We start from the raw sequence: 25,124 nt of genomic DNA, 5'->3' as shown, positions 1-25,124 counted from the left end.
AAGCTGAAACACCAGTGGCTGATTTGAGTAGAAAATAAATCAAAGGCGAAGTTGAATTTTTGGTGCCTTGGTTAGCTACAGTCCGGGCCACCCCCGAGCACCACCAGCCCAGAGGTCTTGCTCATTAAGCAAACCTGAAGTTGTGTTTAAGTAATGCGTCTTTTCAAGAAAAACACCTCCTTGCTTTAGAAGGCATCAGAGATGGTGAACTCTGTCTCTCTGTAGTGGTTAATAACTGTTAGAAACGTGTGCTTAAGTTCCTCTGTGTCACAATTTCCAGTCACCGCTTTATTTATTTATTTTTAAAGACTCTCTCTCTTCCATGGTTATCTCAGGAGCTTGGCAGCTTTTCCCCTTCAGCGCGTTTACACGCAATACTAAACATTTACCTACCTTGTGCTAAACCGAAAAAATATCTGAGTATTTTTTCAAATCTTGCTTGTTGGCATTTTACAGGACTGCTCGATGGGGACGAGCAGCCAGCTGACGGCAGCTTGCCCTTAGCTCTCCCTTCCCCAGGCCCATCCAGCCCGCTTTGCCCACACGTGCTGCCACCTTCCCCTGGCAGGTTCCTGCCACCCAGTTCTGCCCCCAAGCCACGACCAGCAGCTTTGCTGCCTGAAAAAAGGGCCCAGTGGCTGGGTTGGGGGGCACCCAGCAGCCTGGCTTTGCTCCCCAGCCTCAGTGACTGTGGCCGGACTGTATGTGCTGAGATCGTGTTGGGAGAAATACAACTAAAGCTATCAGCAAACGTTGGGTTTAAGATAGATCTGTCCAGATGCGTGCTTCTTCCTGAAAGAAGGGCGGCCTGATTTTAGGAAACATTTGGCTGCAGAACCCGAGCAGGGCTGGCTGCCATCCCGCAGGGGACGGAGCGTTTTCTGCTCCACGCCCGCTCACGGAGCTGCTTCACACCACGGCCATCCAGCCCTGCCAGAGCATCGCAGCCCATCCCAAAGAACTCCCCAGGAAAACAAATATTTGGTTACAAATAAATAGAGGAAAGCCCCAGCAAACACCTCGCACGCATTCAAGCGGGCTGTTGTCATCTCCCTCCCCGTTCCTCTAACGTCAACGAACAGAAAGCGTCCTATCAGCCTGGCGAGTCAGGGCTATTTCAGAGAGGAAAGTCCCTCCAGATACGAGAGAGAGATCAGCTCTCTGGCTTGGGTTCAGGACATTTTATTCCAACGCTAAAGAGAAATTACGATGGGGATGTTAACTTGCCTGGGTTACCCGGACAGGCTGCCAGCAAGAACTAATGCGAAACTTCTGTGCTACTTCGTGTTTGCGGAACGAGCTTGCCACCCCCGTACCATTTCTTACGGCAGGACTACTTCAAAGCAGCCACATTTTAAGAAGAAGGGGAACTGCACCGCTAACACAGGCACCAGATTAAGCACAAACACCAACCCTTTATGTTCTGCCTAAACATATCACAAGGGGTTCCGCCGCAGATTTTAAAACCTAACTTTTCGTTCTCATCCCCTCCCCTTTCATTCATTTATTAATATAAACGACCCCCCCCTCTGTAACCGAAACCTTCCATACATCCTGGCTCCCCGAAGAGCCATCACTCCCGGGCAGGAGTGATGAATATCATTACTCTCGCGGAGCCGAGCGAAATGGCAGCTGAAATAACTCAGGCTGAACGCACTTCACAGCTTGAAACAAACCCATAAGGAAAATCTGCCGGAACACCTCAACTGACTGTGTTTTTTGTTTTTTTTTTTTTGTTTTGCAAACTGTAAAATAAACCGTGTCCTGAAAGCAGAGGGGGACTTCCACTCTGTTTTCCACAAGGAAGACGAACTCCCTCTGCCACGGGCAGCCCACGTGCAGTCCTGCAGGGCTCGCCCTCAGCCAGAGCCTGCCCCGGGGCACGGAGCAGGTTGGCAGCAGGCAGCATGCACAGCCCGACCTGAGTGTGCACAGCCCGACCCGGGCACACACTCGGCTTTCCCAACAAGCATTAAATGAAAGCAGCGGGGGAATCGCACCACTCACATCACGAAGAGCCCTTGTATCCTATATGTTTTCCTATTGTAACACTCAAAACCCCGATGCGGTTCGGTCCTTTCACAGAGAGGAGCAAAGCCAGGACTGAGCACGGGTCAGCCCCTCACAAACACGGCCCCAGCCCCGCGAGGTGACGCCGGGTGAGCAGAGGGAAGCGCAGGCTGGAGGAGTTACAGGTAGGAACGTGACTTGGGTTCGGGGTTTAAATCCCTCCGAGCGGGGAGCAGATGGCTCTCCCAGCGTGGGAGACTTGGGGGCCCGACCTGCTTTCAGCACGGAGCCTGATTTGAGTTCCTCCTGCGTGCATGTGCGAGCACGCACCGGCGGGTCACACAGCTAATCTGCGCGAGGCTCCTGTGTGGCAGGAGCACGAATCCCACTTCCTTGGTGAACCAGCGAGCTGTGTGTAGGTGTGAGAAACAAGGAAGTCTGCAGACTCCCCAAAAGAAAAAAAAAAAAGTGTAAGATCTTCTTGAGAGACAGAGGAATTAAAGAAAACCATAGCAACAAGTCAGTCCACCTACCCAAACCACCCACCCACCACCAGTTTCATTTGCTGACGCACTTCAAAAACAAGCTGGCTCCTACCAGCTCTGGAAGGTGAGCAAGCCCTGAGAGCTCATTAAATTCCCTCCTCAGCTACTCGTGTGTGCCTGCAGCTAGTGAGCAAGTGGGATATAAATAGAAGTTATATAACATCTCTTTGTTGATTCCTGTGCTTACCAAAAAAAAAAAAATAAAAATGCAGCATGACCTTGTTTTTCTGAATAGCTTGCCTCTGCCTGCTTGTGGAGGACTTTAATCCTGTTAGGGATCATCTTAAAAGTTGGATGTGGACTCCGTGGAGGGGAACAGGGAGAAGCACCGACTCCTATTGCCATGCAGAGCACCAGGATTGCATCTGAGCGCCGAGGGAGAGGCCACAGGAGAGGTCTGTGGTAACGCCCAACCACGAATGATGTGGTATTCGCAGCTACCGAGACCAGACGAGGAGTAAAGCAGCCGAGCTCTGGTGTAGCACATCTCCCTTCCTGCCTGCATTGCTCAATCACACACACGGGCATCTCAGTAGCTACATGGAAAAGCTCCCCGTTGGGTAAAAAGGCTGGAAGATGCTATGATACGGGAGCACTGATGGCCCCCAAATCCTTCCAGTAGCATCAGCTGCCCCCAATGAAAATGAAATCACCTCTGTAAAGCAAGGGCAGCAATGACTCCTAACAGCTTTTCACTCTCTCAGTGCATTATTACCAGGGCGTGTTTGTTTTTAACACGGTGGTGTCTCACGGCCAGGTGAGATCCGAGCCTCCCCTGCGCAAAATGCATTGAAGCACACGTGAAGGAGCCCGTGTGCGCCCCAGGGCTTGCAATCTGCTCACCTGATGACGATCAGCAGTGCATCGGGAGATGGATTTCCTCAGCACTCGCTTAATTACTACTGCAAGTTCAACGCCTTGTTTTGAAGGTAACCCTGGGTTCTGGATGTGCATCGTGCTTCATTTGGGAGAGCTTGCTCGCTCTCGGTCGCAGCCCACAGCTCAGTGTCCTGCCCGATGCAGGTCTTTACCAAGATTTACTTTTTTTGTGTATCATGTTCAGAGTAACATACTCAGAATGTCAAAACACTGTTATGGTATAGTTCAGCTTGAGAAAGACTTATTAAAATTGTGGAAGACACAGGTGATTACTTAATAGGCACCGACACCTTGCTGGTTTGGCATTAGTTTCCACAACAGACATTATCGAAGCAATGAAAAAAGATAACAACATCCTATATCAAAAAATCCCGACTGCCTGTTAAAAACAAACACCGGCACTTTTTCTCACGTTCTATCTGGATGAGGAGTTCTCAGACTGGAAATTAAGAGACTTTTTTTTCAGGGACCAAAAGTTCTCAAGTGCTATTCACAGAAGCTTAGTGACCCAACAGTTCTTTTGCCTCTGAAGCATTTACCCCCACGTACAGTTTTATGTGCTCACAGGTATCTGTGACTGCTGCATAGCCTGCAAGAAGTACATTTGGGTAAAAAGTCCAAACCACAAACCCCAAAACACCGTTATGTCACTAAATCTATGTTTTGAATTACCGATACTTCTGTATCGTTTTGCCAAATTTTCTCCTGATTTTGGAGGACAATTGCAGTGATGGAGAAACACCCTAAGTGCCTTGGCAGCTACTAGGGCAGCACACATCCAGGCCAACAGAGAAAGGGAAAAAAAAAAAGGAACGGGTTGACTGGCGTGTTCCAGCTATTTCACTGCTGTTCTCCAGCATCACTTACCCTTCAGTTCTGTCACTGCTTTGCAGCCAGCGCTACAGGAGGCTGAAGGGCACAGATCTGTCTCAGAGTTACTGCCTCGTAAAAGCAGAGCTGTGGCCGGCAGCAATGAAAGTGACCGCTGGGGCTGCCACGTCTGCGCACTGCGACGGGCTGTGCCTCCCCGCGGCAGCATCCCAGAGGGTTCTGAGAGCCGCGTGTTGGAATATTTGTACTGAGCTTTGGGGATCGTCATGGCTCCCACGTTGTTCTTAGCACCAGGCCAGAACCTGGAACGCTTCTCTGCGCGTCCTGGCACTCTTAATGCCAAGACCCAAGCGCACTGACCAGGAGTCCTCTCTGTGCCTGGTTAGCAACCTGGGTCACTTGGTTCCTGCTGCGGTCCTGTGCACCAGAAACACAGATAGGAGTTGGACAAGTCTGGATTCAACTCCTTTTTGTGCAAATCTGCAATTACTTCATAACAATCAATCATTGTTGGACAGTCTGAGGCGCTGAGTTTCGCAAAGGAGACTGCAATTCACCTTGCTGGAGCTTGGTTGCTGGTGGTAGCACACGAGGAGAAAAGTCAACCAAGCCGAAGCACGTTACATGGTGCAAGACTGAGCTGAAGGCAGGAGAGTTGTGTCAGTCCAGCCTTTTACCCAAACCCGTACTTTCTAAAAAGCCAGACAAATCAAGAGCCAGCTGAGGTGATTTCTGGTATTTTGCTCAAACCAAGAGCCACCCAGGCACTTGTGCAAGGCACAGCCCTGAACCCTGCAGCCACGGCCCCTAACCTGACCAATGCTCAGAAGGAAGGCCAATAAAACACCCGGCTTCCCTTCGTGGGCTGAACTGCAGAGCTCTGGAAGCCAAGGCACCTCCAAGCCACGAGGCTTTCCGTGCAGTCACGCAGCAGAGGAGCCTCAGCACACACACAGTGAACGAACTCCTCACCTTGGCTCAGCCCGATGCTGTTCTCACGCTGATTTACTGCCTCTTGCCACACAGTGACGGAGGCACAGCCACGCAGTCTAACACCACAGCCGCACACCGCAGGCTCCTCGGGGACAGCCCTCGTGGTGGCTGAAATTGGCCACCGCCCTAGGTGTCCCTCCTGCCCCAGGGAGAGTCTGTGATCACCTCCTGCGCACGGGCAGCGACTGCTCACATTAAAGCCAGGAGCAAATCCCATTTCTATTCTGAAAAATAATCACCTTTTCGTTGGTACTGAGTCCCTTTACCATGTGGGGTGCTTGCAGTGTACCTTGAAGAACTCTGGATGAAGGGGTGAGGGAAAGGCAGCGCTGCACGTCGAAGTGGTAGCTCTGCATCACATCGCTTTGGGGTAGCACTTAAAAATGCCTTCAATTAAACTAATGTCATCAACCTCACTTTACCTTCCCTTGCTGAAAATACCAACGTGTGTGGGTAATTTGTCACATAATCTAACTTTTGAGAAGATCCCTAATTAAACCAGCGGACCAAACTCTCCAGGGAGAGGTGGTTATGTAAGGGACCTTACTTGTCGGTAACTTCCATGGACCTAGGAAACCTGAAACTCCACGGAGGTGAAGCAGCGTATATGGTGCATATAATTTTTATTTGGCAGATGAGAGACAAGTGCTACAGGAGAAGTCCTCAGCAATTTTCTTCGCTGTCATTCACTTGCTGGGATTGCTTTAACCGAGGCAAACTGGCTGTGTTGCAGGTTGCGCAAGGGACGGACCATCCTTTGATCTCTCCAAAGGAGCAGCAGCTCTGCGGTAAGCATGCCTATGAGCAATGGCAGAGGCCACGCAAGCTCCTGTGAAGCACGCCCAAGCCAGCACCTGCGGGGACGGGTGCCTTACACCCGCTGGCAGTGCCCCAGCTGGGGGCACGCTGCTCACCCCTCAAATTTTGGAGCAGAGCACGGGGCCGGCAGGGCACCCGCCCTCCCAGGGCTGTCCCGCGCAGAACCGCTGACGCGATCTCTCTCGAGGCGGATGCTGAGGGTTATATAAATTAATAAAGGGGTTTATATAATTTTCAGTTCAGTGAACAGTACCATTTGTCAAGTTAATTTGCTGCTCGGTTTTGACCCTGCGGTTCCACCTCCGCTCCTGCCTCGTTACAAACGAGGGCAGGGTTCCCGGCGGAGCCGGGAGCAGGCAGCTCACCGGACACAGCTCGGGCACCACCACCAGCACCTGTTACCAAAGCACCTGTCCCTGTTCCCAAACACATCCAAAAAAACAACACTGAAAAGCTTCCATCCAGAGGGCTCTAGGTGTGCAGAGACCTGTCTTTCTCCCCAGACAGTAAATTTATCACATCCACGTTCGCTCCCAACAACAAAACACCGAGCAGCTGGGATGAAACGTGCCGTACACTACCCTCTGAGCCTATTACCTAAGATAAACCAGGAATATTTTTTCTTGCCCTGCTTCTCCCCCACGTTCATTTTCTTAACAATACAATAAAAATCACTGCTGCCAATTATAATAAGGAACATTTCTAGATTTGCTTTTCTGCTAGAGTTGGCAACCACCTACTTTGCCTAGCCTTAATATTGGCCCTGCATACACGTAATGAGGCAGTAACACCTATTCCAGTTATCCCTTTCCAACATCACGGGGATCTGTTCTCCCACTGAAGCTCATGGGAGTCACCCGGGAACTCCCATTATTAACCATATTACAAACGTCATGTGCAAGTTCCTGTGTGTCAGTACAGACTTTTGCTTAACTTCAGGCTGAACTCATTTCCCGTGTGAAAACCTGGAGTTAAGAAAATGCCATGCAGGGGCGACATATTTCTGGCTGTACTGCCAAAAAGCCTTTTTACATAACCTGTCCCTATCCCACTAGTTTCCTATTCTCAAAGGACTGTAAGCAATTTAAGTTTAGTAAGAATTATTCAGATGGAGCACAGAATGAACTTATTCAGAATACTATAAACGAAGAGTTGCTAATAATAACCAAAAAAATGTGAAATGACGACGAGCTGTGTTAGAACCCAAAGACAAAGCTGGCCGACTTGGCTAGGGTGACTTTCACAATGACAAACGCATCTGATGCAAATTGAACACAGTTATTAGTCCAGTGACTGTAGATGACTCTTCCACTGACAGTTACTGGAAACTGCCATAGAATTTCAGAAAATCCACTCTGCAGGTTGCAGAGGTTGTGAAGCCCCACCTGATCTGCAAAACTCACAGGAAGAATACAGATTAGAGAAGGATCAGGATAAAAGACCACAGAGAGCACTGGGTTCATTTTCATAAGTGCACCTAGTTTCATAAGCATGTCTTGTTTCCATAAGCAGACAAAAAATTTTGCAGTGCTTTTTGTAGAAATAAAGTCTTACTAAATAAGAGATCAACACTCTGCTATACCATTATTAAATCTGTACTGCAGTGAAAGACTGCTTCATAAAAACCAGCAGATTTGAAGCTGTGCAGGCTACTGACTGCTCTCCTGCAGGGAGTACTGCCTCTGCAGAATTGCTAACAGCTAGGTTTCACCCAGAGCCTTCGGTATTTTCTGGGTGAGCAGATATGCCAGCTCACTATGCGAAGAGAGAAGAGCTTGGTTACATGAATTTACTGTCTCTGGATGCCAGCTTAACTTGGACATCACTCAGCAATCACTCTGGGAGATAGAGAACAGAAATTGTGATTTTACTAAAGAGCAAACCTCCAAGTTCACTTTGATTCACCAGCGTCGAAGCCAGCTGTTCTCCCAGAAATTAGGCTTTGTGGTTGGTGTTTTTCTGCATTAAAGTTTTATTTACTTGGCTTTCATGACTCAAATACTACTGAAAGATGAGAGAGCTGAGTAAGTGCCGCTCCTGACTGATGTTGTGGTAGTCTCCAAGGGCCCTGACTGTGCTGGAGATCGTGCAAGCAAAGCAGGGCCCCGGGGAACAGATTAACCAAGGCAGAGGTAACCCAGGGAACATTGCGCACTGATAAACCTCTTTTTTGCCTTTTGCTATTAGGCTGCTGGATTGGGACCACTTGTTAGGATATTTTCAATAAAGTCTCCTCTGTGCTTCCCATGCATGAGTAAGAGCTCCTGGGTGTGTCCAAGACCTCAGCCTTACACAGCATTAGCTGTAGGCATCAGAAAGCGATTTGGTTCCTAAAACACTCTGTACTCAAAAGCAACCAGGTCCATAATCCCCAACCCCTTGCTGTTCCGTTACAGCACGTACACACATGGACAAAGCAACTCCTGGCTGCCCAGAACATTTTTCTCAAGGTAAAGGCAGCCACTAAGCACTTTTTCCTGAGTGGGAAAGGATGGAAAATAGTTTCTCTGGCTTGTCGGAAGTAACGTCTATAAAGGCAGGAGAGCAGCAGAAACTGGCAGGACCCTAACGCATGGGTGCGAGAGCTCTGCCACTTGCTGTAACCACCGTACGACAACAGCTCGCTCCTAACCACGTAATTATTTCACAGACTCCCAATTTGCAGCAATAGACAGCAAATGCAAACTTAAAAAACCCTTGCTTTTTGGTGAAAGAGGTGTCTCTGGACGTGGATGGAAGATTTCCCTGTTTGTTTTGACCCAAGGAGCTAAGAAGTCTGCTTCCAACTCTAACAACAATTCGTGCACAGCAGGGAAGTGACTCTGCTCACTCCATTAGTTCTGGGTTCCAGGACAAGCAAAGGCTCTCTCCATTTCAGGCTGGTGCAGAATTTGTTTTTCCTTCCAGCACAGCAGTGTGAGGTTACCTGAGGCTACCTGTGAGCGAAGAAGATGAAAGCTCAGCTTCCTTCAGATCTGAAGAGAGCAGGAAATTGAAAGGAGTGACTCTCCCCATGGAATGTTAATCCTGTCATTGTATTTTAAGATGACATGGGATTTTAAGTGCTTTGTTCCCACTTTGTCTTTTGCAAAGAAGCTTCGCTCTAGAGCACATGTACAGGGAAAAAAGAAGGTACTGATTACAGAGCCAAGAGATGAAGGAACCTGAAAAGATTCTCTCCCCTCTCAGCAGAAGTTTGTGCGAAAACAAGGTGGTGCTGCTGTAGATGTAGTTTAAGTTTTAATCATTATCATCAATTATAACCAGTCGGAACTCAGCCTCATGTTGTACTTGATCAAGTCTCACCACACAGTGCTACCCAGAGGAAAGTGCTGCTCTTTTGCACAGCTCTGGTCAGGTTTTACACAGACCTTTTCTATAGCATTGAATCTGTTGCTGCTGGCAGGCCGGTTTTCCATCAGATCAACTCTCTCCACAGCTGCACAAGCCATACAAAGGAGGGGACAATCAGAGCTAACCAGAACGGGATGAGCTGTTTTGGCTAGAGCCCACAGTTACATTAGATTGAGCACAACGCGGAGCACTGCCCCTGGCCTGTTCCACATTTCTCACAGAAGCTGCCACAGAGGTCTAGCAAGAATAACATTGCCATTGTGGTGGCTCTTAGCCACTGCAATGATACCAGAGACCGACCGCGTGCTTTGGGTAGCTTGGTTTTCAGGACATTAACAAATAAAGGACTGGGGAGTGGTTATATTGTACTGGGAACAGTGGGGCACGTACGTAAGGTTTTCTTAGCTCTGTTTGTCCAAGCTCTTCTGCAAAGTTTACCTGGATCCTGATTTAAGTACCTCAATAGTTGTTCCTCATTAGGTTGCACCACAAATAGTATCAAGTTGTAAGCCTAAATCTGTATGTGTATCAAATGCTTGAACATATTTATCTGAAAGTAACAACCTGTTGACCTTCTTAAACAAATCACTGATTGTCTTCTTCAGGTGTGAAACAAATGGCAGGAGGGTGAGCAAAGGGAAAACAACCTCTGGAAGAGCTATGCATAAGGACTGTTGTCCAGGACTGCTAGTATGCAGAACATACACAAAGTCAAAAGAATTAGATATTACATATTTAATAATCTTTGCAGTCGCATTTTTCTGTAATAAGGTTGTCTTTCTGTTTGGAAGAATACCATGTTTCTGAAATGCAACAAGTTAGTTGCTGTATGTTCACTAAAATCCATACCAGGTGCAGTTCGCATTTAGTGACACCAAATTTGTATTCAAAACACCGAAATGAAGTACAGCATGATAACAGAAGAACAGTGGTGGCCTGGAGTTTACCATGCAGTGATATTTTAAATTCTGATCTGAAATGTAAGACCTATAGTTGTAAAGGTCTCAAAGCATCTTGCAGTTGCTTCAACTTACACATAAAAGCAGTCATATTAACTTATGGTACAAAGCTGTTTTATTATACATTCATACCTCTGTATTGCCCTGGGAAATACCTCAATTACCTAGTGCCCATGCAAACATTTAATAAGTTAACTTTTGCATGGTAGACACTGATATTTCCCTTAATTACAGGTCAAAGATCATTTAGTCATTTCCCCTCCCATCTCCTTAACCTCGTCAGGTTTCCTGGATCTCAAAAATATTTCCCTTCCCGACATGTTTTAGTTATAAGGTTAATGTTTTCCATTTTCCTACCTGTATTGTAGTGTTCCCACCTTCCAGAAGGGCAATGGCAAGTAGGATACTCTCATGGAAGACTCTGTCACTGGTGGCATTCATGATGAGGTCTATGACCAGGTTGGATGCACCTTCTTTATCCAGATGACACTGGACATCTGCCAAACTCATCTCACCTCGGCTCATTGAACTTGATCCGGAGCTTCCTCCTATAAAGGTGATCACGACAGCCTGAGATTCAAATCCTGCTACTCTACAGTGATGGCACCTCTCTCCTGGTTTAAATTATTAAGTATCCTGAATGGCACATGTTTATTAACAGTGATGAACTCAACTCCTAGAATTTCTGCAAGTGTTTTTAACTTAGAGCGTAGATGAGACGCATCATACGATGGGCAGTTAATGCTGCTTTAATGTGTGCAAGGCTCTTAAGTCCTGAGGAAGAAAGCTTGGGCTGGCAAGCAGAAATAGTTCTTGCCACTACCACCCCCACTGCTAGCAGAAGCTGGAAGGAGGGCTGGTGTACCGAAAGAGGATTCTGGAAGCAGTATGGGCTCAGAGATACAAAGAGGTAAAAGCTCAGTGGTACCAGCGAAGAGATGGAGAAAAGGCAAGACAAATTCCAGCAGATGGCAAAGCCAACGCTATGCTTCTGTACAATTACAGAAGCATAAAAATTCATAGATGAAGCAGATCAAACAAGATAAAGCACACAAGATTTGGTGGAAGAGGCAGAAAGAACAAGAACTGAAGCAAAATGATCTAGAAAGCGAAAGAGTATCACAGCAGGCAGCACTATGCAAAGGCAAACGTAATTACAGCTCGACTTCAAAAAATGAGGGAGGGATTTTTTGTTTTGTTTGTTTGTTTCTGATCAGACCTGCCTTCAATGGGATTACCGACAGTCGTTAGAGGCAAAAACCCACTGAATGGTGTTTGACGAAAACATGCCCAACTGACTTCTTTAGCAATGGTTTCAAATTAAATAAACTGCACTCTACAGTTGACTTCAAACCTGATTTTTGCTCATCCTACCCTGCAATCTCCCCGTAATGCAACAAAATGCTTTTGTTTTAGATATGGTTAATCTGACATCCCTATGAGCACATCTCCCAAGCATTGTTGCAAATATTAAATTGATCAGATTTCCTGAGTACATCCACTCAAAGCAAGACACCCCAAGAAAGTCTCTGGAAGGCATAAAAAAACCTCGGCCTGCTTAACTCTGAAGTACGTTCTCAAACGCAGTCAGGAAAACAAGAACGCTACTCTCATCTGCGTAAGGAAAAAGCAGTTTACGTGATTAGAGACAGGAGAGCCATGTTCTGCTCGGCTTAAAGTGAAATCCCTCAAGGAGAGCTGAAACATTGGAGTTTCCAAAGCCAGGGAAAACGTGGGATTAAGAGTTCTTCCCCGACCGCCGTGGGTGATTTTGTTGTTGGTGGTGGTTTTCATTCGTTTTTTTTTTTTTTTGCATTTCACAGAAACAGACCAGCAAGGGAGAAGTCTGAGGGGAGAAGACTTGGACGTGCAGGACACCGAGGGGCCGCGCGGACGGACAGACAGACGCGCGTCCTACCTCCTGCCCCGGCCTTGCTGGCGCCGCCAGCCGAGAGGGGCCCATTGCCGAAGCTGGTGAGGCTCTCCCGCCGTCCCGCAGGCCGCACGTTGCCGTAGTAACGGTTGACCAAGACTTGCCTGAGGGCCTCCCCCTTGATTCAAAGAGGATAACCAAGTCATGATTCGGGCGCAGGGAAGAAATAGGCCAGCAACACGCGGTACAGGAGGAGTGCTGCTACCGCAGCGAGGAGGGGGACCCGAGACCCTGGAGACTGGGGAAGATCCGCTGGGCATCTCCTGGGGTTCTCGGCAGGCTGGGACACCAGGGGTGTCACACAGGGCTCAAGATTAGGGGTTCCCAGCACCAGAAACAGCTACAGTCCAGATTTTCCTCATGCTTTCTAGACAGATTTTATTTTCAGAGCGTTTTGTTTTTCAAATCACGGACCATTGTCTGCCTTAAGCGTAAAAAAATAAATCTGCACAGCACCGAGATGAAATAAAGAGGCGGATCAGAGAAACGCTACTGTTAGAAATGGCTCTGTGGGCAAGCAGCCCCATCTCCTCAGCCCTTGCCTCTCCTGCTGCAGCACGGCGCTCCCCTCGCCCTCCCCACCACCAGCCAGCGGGGACCCGAGCGCTCCCCGCCGCCCCCGGCTCTTTGTTCCCGGTCACGCCAGCAGTCAGCACCCGAGCACATGAGCCCGCGGGCACCGCGGGGCAGCGGTCCTCGGATAACCCCGGCGTCCCAGCCCCGTGCGGCCCCGGGGACACCCGGCACGGCTGCGCGAAGCACGCGCTGCTGCCGTCAGCAGAAGTCGGAGGAGATCCAAACAGCCCCCAGGTTGAACGTTAACCTGCGGGCCCTGCAACGCACTCGCTGAGGTCTTCACAAGAATCCCCAGCAATACAGGGAGAGGCAGAAAAGCTGGCTGTGCCGCCAGCAGTAGGCAGATGCAGAAGCGCTGCAGCTCGGTTAACAGATTTTTGCAAGGTCTTTGCGCATGAAGAGAGACAAGCGATTATTTTAACAGTGAGCTGCTGCTCTGTTAATGGGGGTGTGCTGTGACTGCAGCAGTGCCACCCTGAGCCGCTGCCGGAGAGGAGACACGGGATTTATTTCCTGAGGATTCCAAAAAATTTGAGCTTGGCAGCAGTGATTTCAGACAAAACGTGCTTGATGCTTATTTTCAGCTGGATTTCAAACCAAATTAGTAGTCTGGCTGTGGATTCAAAATGTCATCAGCTACAGGGCTCAATATTAGCTGTCAAACAAGGGAAGCCTTCCTCCTTAAACTTTCACAAGAGGCCTTTAAAACACACATAAGTAAAAGGAGCAACGCATATGTGTGCTAGCTGCCGCAGCCAGAGCCCAGCCCTGCCGCAGCCAGACTGCTTCTGAGATGAAGCCAGCACTCACAGAATGCCTTACACCCCAGCGCACTGGAAAGACAAAAAACCTGTCTGAAACTAACAATCCTCGACCAAATCGCTCCCGAGCTGAGGAAGCCCACCCATGGCTGCAGCTCGTGCCCTGGCAGCCAGGAGCTGCTCCCACCGCCCGGCAGGGTGAGGGCGGCAGCGCAGGAGCTGCGTTTTACTAAATCAGATGGGGATGGGGAAATGACAGGGAGACGAGATGAAGATAAGCACTAAGAGAGCTTTCCAACCAGCTGCTTCCAAAAGGAAAAAAAATAAAAAAAAAAAAAGCAAGTTCTTTTGGAAGCAAAAGTAGAAGAAAACCAGTCCTTCTCCAAGGGGCACACACTTGCTGTCACTGCTTGGGCCAAACCGTGAACATGTGGCAGAGGCAAGAGACTAATTCCAGGGCCCCAGCAAACTCATCCCCGAGGAGCTACTTTGACTGACAACGACAAGATAGTGTTTAGTACATGCTGTAGTGCCTTACCCACTCTTTCTGCTCTCCGTCTGGCAGGTAAGGAAAGATACATGACAGAACAAGGCCAAGACAGGCAAAAAACCCCTGACATCTTAACTACATCTTTCTTCTACACGTGTACTGATTAGAGAGGAAACTTGATACTTACAGAGCCCCATGCCAAAACCAAGTCACAGCGGAGCTCTCCCGTTACCTTTTTCTCTTCTGTTAAGCTGACTAGCAGTTGTCACAGCAACTGGCATTTAAAAGCTGGAATTTTTACTACCTACTACAAAGATCAAAACGCACATCTGACTACAAGAACTGCTGTTTGGTAAGCTCCACCTCATCCCAAGTCCAGGAGGATAACTCAAGCTCGTGGGATTGTCCCTGGGCTTTCTAGGAGCAGAAGGCAACTTCTATTCCATGCTCAAAATGGTTCACATGAGTGGGGAGACCTGAGCAGAGCTCCTGCTCCTCGGACAGACCCACTGCACCTCTGTTCTCTGTGCCTGTGGTATACCCGAAGCAGGACAAGCAAGCAGAAAATACAAGTGGGAACACGTTATGAAGCATTTGCTGTTTTTAGTCTGAAAGCATGCTGATCCACAGTTTCAGAGGTTTGGCAATCCATCCCCGCATTCGATATCATTTAAAATTCTAACTGCGAATAAAAACTTCACCATTTACTATAAAATTATTCAAAAACACTGTGTTAGCTAATAAGTGTATGAAAATGTGATCAAAATAAAGGAGAAAAATGTTATTTAAGTAACGTTATAATTAATTCAGCTGCGCTGCTTGGCTTCAGAACAGTTCTTTAACCATCCTGTTACTGTTACACACCACTTTGATGCGTACAATATGCAAACAAATATCAGATGTTTGGCGGCAGCGAGAAAAATCAAATATGCTACCTAGCAGAATTCAGTTTCATCTGCATTCATCAGCAACTAACAGTAAGCAACACACAAACAGTATTAAACATATCAATAAAACAGATGCAATATACAGTTCAGGTGTTATCAGAAACCTGCTATGACCTTTAAAATGGGGAATTGTCAATAAAATTTAAGAGCGAAGCAGTTAGGAGTTGCTATTTTTCTGTTCTGAGCAACGAGAGCAGAATAAATGAAGAAATGTGCTAACAATGTTGATTTGGCAGCTTGATTGTTTATGAAGGGGGCAGGTAGGGCCAAAGCAAGCAAACTCCACAGGCACTGAATAATCTCACTGTAATTTTGTGATCATCACCAAAGGGAGTGCTTTAACAAGTGTGAACAGACTAGAGCAGGATCTGAGGTTTAATCCTGAGCAGCCAAGCACTTGCCCCTTCCACTGAACACAGCAGAAGGTGCCCCCATACCCTGTTTTGTAAGCACGGCTGCTAGTTTGGGATTTTCTAACAGACTGGCAAGCAGTTAACCACAGAAGTGTCTTACATGACTTAAACTTCACTGTTTAAAAGGAAAAGGCAGAGAATTAGTTCTGAATGTGCTTGACTACTGTACATACCCTTCTATGATCCTCCAGTTGCCTCTGTGGTAGAGTTTGATCAAGCTCCTGCTGTGCACGCAGAAATTTCATTTTAAAGGAGAACAACACTAAAGAGACACTAACATCTTTGCACTCATGGGAAATATTAAGGGAAGTCACAGCTGAAAGCAACGGGGAGATGAGGAAGACCAACCGACAAGCTAACTAAATAAAACATCAGCCCTTAATTAGCTCCCACGGTACTTAACCAGTCTGCTCTGACACTCGCCAGCAGACCACCATGGCATGCACATATGCCAACACATTCTCAGGGACTTAAAGAAAACACACAGTCTACCTAATTTTACAGGTACCACACGACAGTTCAGGATCTCAAACCATGCATTATGCCCATGCATACATATACACATATACACACACGTACACATACAGACACCCCTTCCCCACTACACACACACACACACTTCTGATGGAAGTGGAGGCACTTTAACATGTCAGATTGTGGTCAAGGAAGTTCTTTTGAGACTGTGGAGGGCCTCTGACAAAACCCACACAGGGTTTTCATTCCAACGTCATGGACTTCAGCAGTAGAGGTTTCACTGATTTATTGAGAGAAGTCTCTTGGCACGTGCCTATTTCCAAATCAAGTCTCATATTTCAGATATTAGGTATGTAAAGGAAGCAAATTTTCAGGAACTTAGTACAGACTCGAACTTCCACTTTGGAAACCTTAAGTACTTCAAGTTCTCGTTCTTTAAAGCATTCTGGAAATGTAGAAATATTCTGAAACCACTCTATAAAGGGACCCATCTTAAACCAGGAGCCACCTTCTAGATATCTCAAAGTCATTCTATGACCACCGAGAGTTTCAGCTTCTGTTTAAGCACTATTCCACAAAAATTACAAGTACAAAGATTCCACAAACTTCATTTTTCTTTGTTATTTCAAAACATACATAAAAACTTCACACTTCAATATGTCAGAGAATCAGTGCCCTCCTAGATTAAGACTTCATTGTTGTTTCACTGAAATTTGCAGAGATACAGCACCCAGCTGTGGAATCTATCAATGCCACCTCCAGGTATCCCATTAATTCCAAAAGAATTTGAGATTTCGTAAATTCTCATGTTCTATTTTTGGCAAATCTGCTTTAGGCCAACCGATGCTGCTGGTGTGTCTTATAAATGAAATGTTCCTACCGATTCCAATTCACTACAGAGCTAGAAACCTTCTTGGTGTGAAGTGACAATTAGCAGTTTCAAACAGGACACCCAGCTGCTCTGGAATTATGAAAATTCCAGTAACTTCTTTTGTCACCTCTATTTCCTCAAAGGTTTTAAATATGTAAGATAAGGGGAAACCAGAATTCTTTATAGGGAGTCGTAGAAATTAAGTCTTATTTTGCTGAAGAAGGGAGACTTGAGAGGAGACTTCTCAAAGAGTGCCTGCACTAAAAGCCTAAGACAAATGGCTAGAAGGCTTGTACTACCTCAGATACATTAAACCACTTGTCCGTTGGGTCCCTTACTTTGCAGCAACAAAATATTTGAGACTGGTTTACGTGTTTCTATGTGTTTTCAGTCTGTCTTGCTGATGCTGCATTGGACTCAAGCACTTCAACCAATCTGCTCATTTTTCACTGTCTATACCACTCAGACACACATATCACAGTTGTTTTTCTACCAACAAGACACTCCACCAGGACTACTTCAGAACACCAATATTTGCTGTTGTACAAATATAGGTGAGCGACACACCTCTACCGAGCTTTCCGTTTCTGGAGGTTGCGGCAGCTAGTTGAAAGCAAAATGCAGAAAAATTAGTCATTCTTCAAGATTCTTTCATCCCAACAGACATCTACTGGTCAACACACTTAGGGGAAGGGAACTAGCAAACCACTCAACTTCAGCTGAATCATCACAAATGAATTATGGCATAATTACCATTTACACCCTCCCAGCCACCCACCATGCTCCTAAAAGAGCTACATTTTGAAAATTTAGCAGGTATCCTTTGAACATCCCAAACTACTTTGCATAAGCACAAAGGCACAAGCTAAAAGCTTTCGTTGCAGGTGCACACAGGCCTGCCACCCAGAAATAATGCACTTTTGGGCAGCTCATTCAGACCACATACACAGCATCTGCGACTTGCACACGGTGAACATAGTACACGCATCCCCAGCGGGGAGGAGGAAGAAGCAAGTGCTGCATGTCACAAAAAGACTTCGAACGCTAGTTAAAAATGGTTCCCATGGATTCCCAGCTATAAACATATTTTTCCTGAGATAACAGATATGTAATACAGTACCAAACATGAACAATGAAATAAGCTTAATGGTGACGGTTTTTCAAATTTAATATGCTGATCATCACATTGAAACAGATAAAGACAAGCAACTTTTATCAAGTAGAACTTAGACATACAACAGAGACCCAAGCATTCAAATCAAACTGCCTACTTAATCGTGGGTAAATTGATTTAACTTCTCAGGAACATACGCTAAGAAATAAGACTCTGACGATACAGCAATACCAAATTAAGTCTGCAGCTGATTGCCCATGTCTGCCTAGAGGGCACACGAACTAGACAGAAAAATCAAGCATAGGCTGGGAGAGTGAGCGTGGTGGTTTAACCCAATATCCGCTGTAGCCTGGGAAACGCAGAGCAGAGAGAGGAAGGCTGTCGGGATCCGAGAGGCTAAATATGGAGAGATCCTACTTCACGGGAAGGAGCCGGAGGAGCGAGCCCTTCCCTTGTGGTGCTCCGTGGGCAGGGGCTCCTTGGCCAGGAAGAACCGCTCTCCGTCCTCCTCCTAATGGACTTTCCTCCTGGCTAATTCACGCGGCCTTTGGTACACCGTTTCCTTGCATTGTCACCTCTCCTGGAAACTTCTCAAGCATGCAAACCATTTCTTTCTTGGCTAAACTGAAGCACAGAGCATTTAAGCCAGGGGATCAAAAGTTAACAGGAAGCCCCACATTCATGCAGAGGAACACACAGTTCCTGCACATCGCGCCGTGCTGAGTACACCCTTGGCTGCTTGTAGGCTGGATACTGGGAAAGCCACATCAAGTCATTAGGGAGTCTGGGCACAGTGTTCTGACACTGCCAGGACAACTTGCTTCAGAGAAAAGCAAAAAAACACCTCTTGTGTTTAAGTTTATCAATTACAGCACATAAATTGTGCGTAACGCTGTAAGAGAAATTGGGCTCCTTGGGAGGTCAAGTGGATGTGACTGCAGCAAGATGATGGACTGGACTTGGGATTCCTAATGAAAATGACCTTATTCCCAGACTTATATTGTGACCCCAAATTAATCAAACTTGCACGTACATTTTGGGGCTGAAAACCAGCAGAGATGAAGAATCAGCACTGAATTAGTTTGATCTTTTCAACTTAAATTGAAGAGGGGAAAAGTAAACATGCCAGTTTGCAAACTCCTGCGCCTTCCCACTTTAGCACAGACAGCATGTATAAATAGATCAGCATGTCAGGACCAGCCTCACAAACTCATCTGCAAGCAGAAACCACTGGCCTTGGCAAGGCTCTGATGGATCATTCAAAATTACCATAGCTTTCAGCGATCTTTCAGTAAGAATATACACTCCAAATATTGAAATTGTTAATTCTTCACATCAAAATGGGTTAAAACAGGAAAGAATTACTCAGCTATAGCTACTGTGCTGTTCTTTACGCCATCCTTTGTACTGCAAAAGCACAATATTAGCTTACGTTTTACAAGAAGGATTGAATAGGGAGAGTAGACTGAAGCAGTAATTTTGCTAAATTTCTTGTGCCTCCATATACCTCAGTTCTGCACCCGGAAGAAAAGTGACAGTTCTGGGGGGAAGGGGCAACAGGGCAGTAAGCTCAGGGACCAGGAAGACACTTCACTCGGAGAGGCCAGGTGAGCGGCACGCATGAAGCGGGCGGCTTTTAAACTGAAATGTAATGGGCGGCAGGGTCAGAGAGGAGCACGATGTTTTTCCTTTTCACTAGCGGTAGCAAAAGTTCCTTTCAATTTGCTGTACAAAAACCCTCTTCCTTTTAAGTTTCCATTCCCACAAGGCTGGCAAATAAACCACTCATCATTAGCCATAACAGGAGAACTGCAATTTCTTTGACCTGTCGGTGACTGTAATGCCTCTAACATCCATTTCCCCAACACGGGCTGTGCGTGTTTCCCAGAATGGTCTTTATCTGACTCAACACTGGAGGTGCCCACCTCAAAAACCACCACAGCAAGTGACAGCTCAAGCCTGAACTCACTTCATCTCAACGACATATGGAAGAGGTTTTTGTCTTTTCTATCTGGTTTTGAAGAAGGTATAAATGTTTTATTTTCATTTGCATTAAAAATATAAAAAAATCACGATGAAAGTTGCCTAATGCTGCCTCTCACGGAAAATTCAGACACCTAGCACTGGAGATAAAAAAAAGTGAAAATGGTTTGAGGAAACGCAGAAAGATTTTCATTTAGGTTGGAAGCCCCAGGACTGCTTTTCTCATTATTTTTTTAAACTCAACTATGTAGTAAACATCTAGAACAGAAGTGCTGAAAAGGCCTGACACACATTTAAAAGGCAGGCGGAGGCTCCAGTTCACATAGATGGGGTCTCCTCCAAGTAACGACTTCAGCAACACAGGACAGAAAACAGCTCTGATTGTAAAGTTAGAAATGTGTGGAAAAGAACCTTATCAGAAAAAGCTGCACGTGTGTGAGCACACGCATACAAACACTAAAAAAAAAGAAGAAAAAAAAAAAAAAAGTGATCTTTTTTTCTTCAGCCTCACGGAGCTTTGAAATTTTGACCAAAAAATGGATAAAACTGCACCCAAAAAGCAGAAGCCTCCTCCATTTCCACCCTCTCTAAGTTCACAGGACTGACAGGTGGCAACCCCCCGGCTGTTTAACTTGCCCAGGCCGATGCTGCTTTCCAAAGCACCTCACCTCTCCTCTGGGTCATGATCAATGAAGCAAACATCACTGTGAAGGAGTTTGGGCAAGCTGTGTTTATTTGGCGTGGTGCAGAACTGGGAGATGCCCTGCGTTGCTCAGGAAGCCGGGTTACATCGCTGAATGGTGCCTTCTGGCCCTGAAAGCTGGGAATGCAGGAACTGACCCAACTCCCCGCATATGGCATCTCATTATCGGGGTGGCGAGCAGAGAGATCTGGCATTGAGGAGGAAAGAGGGGAAAAACAACTACAGTCAGCTAGCCAACATCATGTTGGGCTGTCGATAGCTGGGTTGTGTATCCAGATGTAAAGAACTACGGTAAAGATCTCAGATACAACATGCTCAAACCACTGCCCCTGGTTTCTCTGCCTCAACTGTCATGGTATCAGCTGGAGACCCAGCTGGGACAGGCCTTTTGGGTACCATCCTGGCAGCCCCTCTCCACTGTGTTCCTCCCTTCTCTGAATTCCTCTCCTCTCTGCGGAACACATTTAATACAGCTCTTACTTTAAACACACAAAGCAAAAGTGAGATGCTGCCCTCCTACCACCTCTCCCGACTGACGACACCAGACAGAACAAGTCACGCTGCTGGGCTTGGCAAGTTTGCAGTAGCTGTGGGTAACTCTGCACAGGTTACTTGCGAAGCCTCCTTCACGGGGCCAATGCTGTTACCTCGCAGAACCAAGAAAAGGGCTGGGTGGCAAAGTTCTAGCCTCTGCAGATGATCTGTGGGTGTGTCTGTCAAACACGTACTTGACTTGCCATGGGTAAGTTTCAGGACAGCGGGGAATAACTGGGACCCAAGAGCACTGAACCTGTTTGCCGAACATCCCACATGGCAGCTTTCCCCTGTAACGACCCATGCTGTGCAGCGTATTTTTAGCAGGTGCCGGAGGGTTTTACCCTGCCTCGATTACGAGGCGGTGCAAGCTGTGCAGCAGCTCGCTGTCAGGGCATGGGCTCCCCTTGCAGGAGCTGTGGGGGCTTTCCAGGGGCACGGGCAGCCCCCGGCTCTGCCCCAGCCCTGCCGCAGCCTCGTGGCAGCGCAGCGCCCGCACCCTGCACCCAGCACAGGGACGTGGCTGTCCCCGGCAGGAGCAGCGCTCACTTTCTTTTTTTCTTTTTTTTTTTTTCCCCTCCCTTATCTCAGGGAATTTGCAGAGCCTTTGTGCAGTGCCAGACGATGAGGTGGGAATTTTGGCGTAAGGACCGTCAGCGGCTGGACTGAAAGGTCACCGAGATCTGCCCGCGGGACTTCCTTCTTTAACTTTCCAGAGTTTTCAGTCGAAGCAGTGTGTTTTACTTGGGCGGGGGCTTCCCTAGAGCTAGAGACCTCAGCCTCTGATATGCCACTGACCTTCACTGGCAATGCAATCCCACTTGCTTCTCTTAAACACTCGGTCCTGCAGGTCTCTCACGGTAACTGAACATATGAAGGACTACCTTCTCTACACATCCTACATTAGTATTTTTAATTAACTAGAAAGAGGGTGCAAATTTTTGTTGTTATTTTTACAAATAACTGTAAGAAAAGTTCCAGTCTCCTTTTCCAAAGAGCTTACCAATTCTAGTTCCAGTTTGTGCAATAAAAACAGTCCAAAGATTGCAGGATTTCTGAAGGAAAAAAATATAAGGCAGCCCACAAAAATTTATTAGAGCCTGCATTTCCTCTACTTGAGACATAACAAGTGAAGCACTGTCTAAGTGCAAAATACACAAGAGAGATGACTGTCGTACGAGCTCTCTCTGCAAAGAAAATTTAAAACTGCCTCTCTCCAGCACTCAGGAGGTTAAGAAATTTTCCAATTGCAATCAAAAGACGTACAAAGTAGCCTATATTTTGCACCTTGCTCAGCCACTACAGCTTTGTAGTTTATCATTGATAAACAGCACAGTAAAGGTTACTTCTTCAGTCAATCCCCTTTGAACCTGAATTTTCGCTTCCCTTTTTCACCTAGTTGAAACCTCAAGAAAAAAGCGAAGAGGTAAGAAAACCAAAAAACCTATATTGAGTGGGTTTTTGCAGGTGTATTTTGCTGGTTATTGTTTCATCAAGCTGTATAAAGTACCACTGCTGAATTAAAAAAATGTAAGTGGGGTTTTACTTGATTGTTGTTTTTTTTGTGTGTGTGTGTGTTTGTTTTTTTACTTCAAATCCTGCACATCCTCAGTACCACGTAATGACAATGGAAACTCAGGGTGTTCCGGGCGTTTTGCTGGGCTTGATCTTTCAGGCTCTTGCTGGCTCTCTGCAGCCAGGGGCCAGCCAGGGACAGCTCGGGGCAGGACGGCTCCGGCACGGCTCTGCGGCGGCTCTGCAGATGGACGCAGCGTGACAGAGCTGCCTGCCCTCACCCCTCGCCCACAGCCAGCCCCTCCGAGCCACGCAGGGACCCCACCTCAGGGGAACGTCTTTATCACGAGAGGCAGCGGTGCACACACGCTGCGGCACCGGCGGAGGCTCGGCTGCTGGCAGCCGCGGGCCGAGGTAACTGTAAACAGCTCCACCACGTTTATTGGCAATCGCCGCTGAAGGTCACACATCAGCAGCGGGCCTAAATTCCAGGAAAAAAAGCTGTTCTTATGTAACTGCTGCCTGAATGTTGGCAGGTGCCCAATGGAGCAGTTCGCTGCAATGTGGCTGGGAGGGGAAGAAAAAAAAAAAAAAAAAAAAAAAAAAAAAAGTAAAAAGTAGGACATCTCCCAGCCCCATTCAGCATCCTGAGCATGCCACCTGCAGGTCAGCGCTCACACTTCTCTCCTTTTCAGTCCACAAAAATATTAAAATTTCTCTCAGACGCATGTGTTTTGGTGCCCGAGACGTGCGGAAACTGGGCCGCGCTGTCCCCAGACACCTGTCTGGGCAGAGAGCGGCCCTGCAAACAAATGCCCGATGCAGAGGGAAATGTGCTGCTGTCCTCCGGGATCACAGGGAACCCGAGGTGGAGTTCACCATCCCAACGCGGCTTCTGAAAAGCTGCAGAATCTGCTTTTGCATCATGTTTGGATATTTGAGTGGATTAGGGATTAAATTAAAAGTCAATTAAGCCGTTGTGCCCAATTACAACTGAGGGTTAGTTATCACTCTTGTGTAAAGATTCACACTTGGTGGCTCTTGAAAAATTTAGCTTGGTCCTGGACCTTCTCTCTGAAAGAGCAGCATTGCCAACAGCTCCACCAAGAACAAAGTCACCCCAGTGCAAGCCCAGTGAGGAGTAAATTAAAGACTCAGCCCAAAGGCTCTCACAGGGAACACGCCAGCACCGTGCCTTGGGGAGTTCTTCACTACCCGAGACACCTGCCCAGAGCCAATGCTAAGACCCCTCTACTGAGCTCTGCAGCCCCAAACATCAGCCTGATACCATCAGCAGCTCTGCAGCAAGCCAAAGGACAAGCTCTGAACAAAGCACGCCCTAAGGTCACGACAAAACCCAAAGCAACACTGGGCTTTGCTGGTTTGTTTGTTCATTTGTTTTAATTAAAACAAATCATGCTTTCCCTCAATCTTTCAAGATACCTCTTCTACTCTGTTTTAATACCAGTCTTATGCAGACCCTGTGCTGAAGGTCTGTGAACTTTCAGGCTTTACAGGAACCAGAATGCTTTGGAAATGCTGCAAGAATGACTTTCATTTTTAATGCATCATAATTTCTGTCCCCAAAATAAGCATTCGACAGGAACCCTGCTGCAATACGGGATGCTGCAGAGCTTGGAAAACATCTACAAAGGCTTAAAAATCCTACTGGGATATTTCTGCCAGAACAGATCATGGTCCTCAGCCTACATTAGTAAATGTTAAAAACAAACAACACTATACCACTTCTCAGAAAACTCCAGTTCCCTCCTCTCCCTCGTTTTCAGGAGTGACACCAAAAGCAAATTCAGGATAAATCCCTCCTTAGAAAGCACAGGGACTAGGCAGAGTACAAGCAACAGGATCAAAGCGTGCTTGTTGGTCCCTTCATTTCCACAGCATCCAGCACTGCAGATACTCCAGACAGCCGCACGCTCAGCCGGCTGTCACAGAGGTATGTCGCCCCGCGGCCCTTTACGGTCCTTCCTGTTCTGCAGGGGATTTCCTACTGCCAAGGTGAATTCCAGTATTATTCACCCAGCTAAAAGGGCACTCCCTTTCTGCACTCTCAGAACTTATAAAGAGAAAACTGGAGTTACAGTCTCTCTTATCTATCCTAACTTTCAGCAACAAATGCATGCACCTTCCATCATTTTCATCATCACAGAGATCACTGCAACTGGGGCTCGCCACGCGCTGAAATTGCCTCTCTGTAAAGGAGTATCAGATGTGTAGCTCTATCTAGGATCACAATCACATACTCTGAAGTCATGCAACTATGCCATAAAACAGCTACTTTATTTGAGTTTTACCCCGAGGAATAAGGAGCATTTCAGATGATCAGAAAGATTAAGTTGTGCAGAGTTTGACGGGGAGGGAATTTAATAACTTTTTACTAACACTAGAGATTTCTGTGTTCT

At 46.9% G+C, this 25,124-nt stretch overlaps 1 protein-coding gene across 1 annotated transcript in view; it reads right to left on the bottom strand.

Annotated features, from left to right (window-relative positions):
* ITPR1 (inositol 1,4,5-trisphosphate receptor type 1) overlaps positions 1–25,124 on the bottom strand; it is a 163,895-nt gene that overhangs the window by 48,816 nt on the left and 89,955 nt on the right. The window contains 2 exon segments of the mRNA XM_032193866.1: positions 10,748–10,938; positions 12,309–12,441. Coding sequence (XP_032049757.1) covers positions 10,748–10,938; positions 12,309–12,441 — 324 coding nt within the window.

The sequence above is a fragment of the Aythya fuligula genome, chromosome 10, assembly GCF_009819795.1.
Source record: "Aythya fuligula isolate bAytFul2 chromosome 10, bAytFul2.pri, whole genome shotgun sequence".
In the NCBI taxonomy this organism is placed as follows: Eukaryota; Metazoa; Chordata; class Aves; order Anseriformes; family Anatidae; genus Aythya; species Aythya fuligula.
The sequence above is the reverse complement of the archived record's forward strand: the minus strand, read 5'-3'. Positions and strand labels throughout refer to the sequence as shown.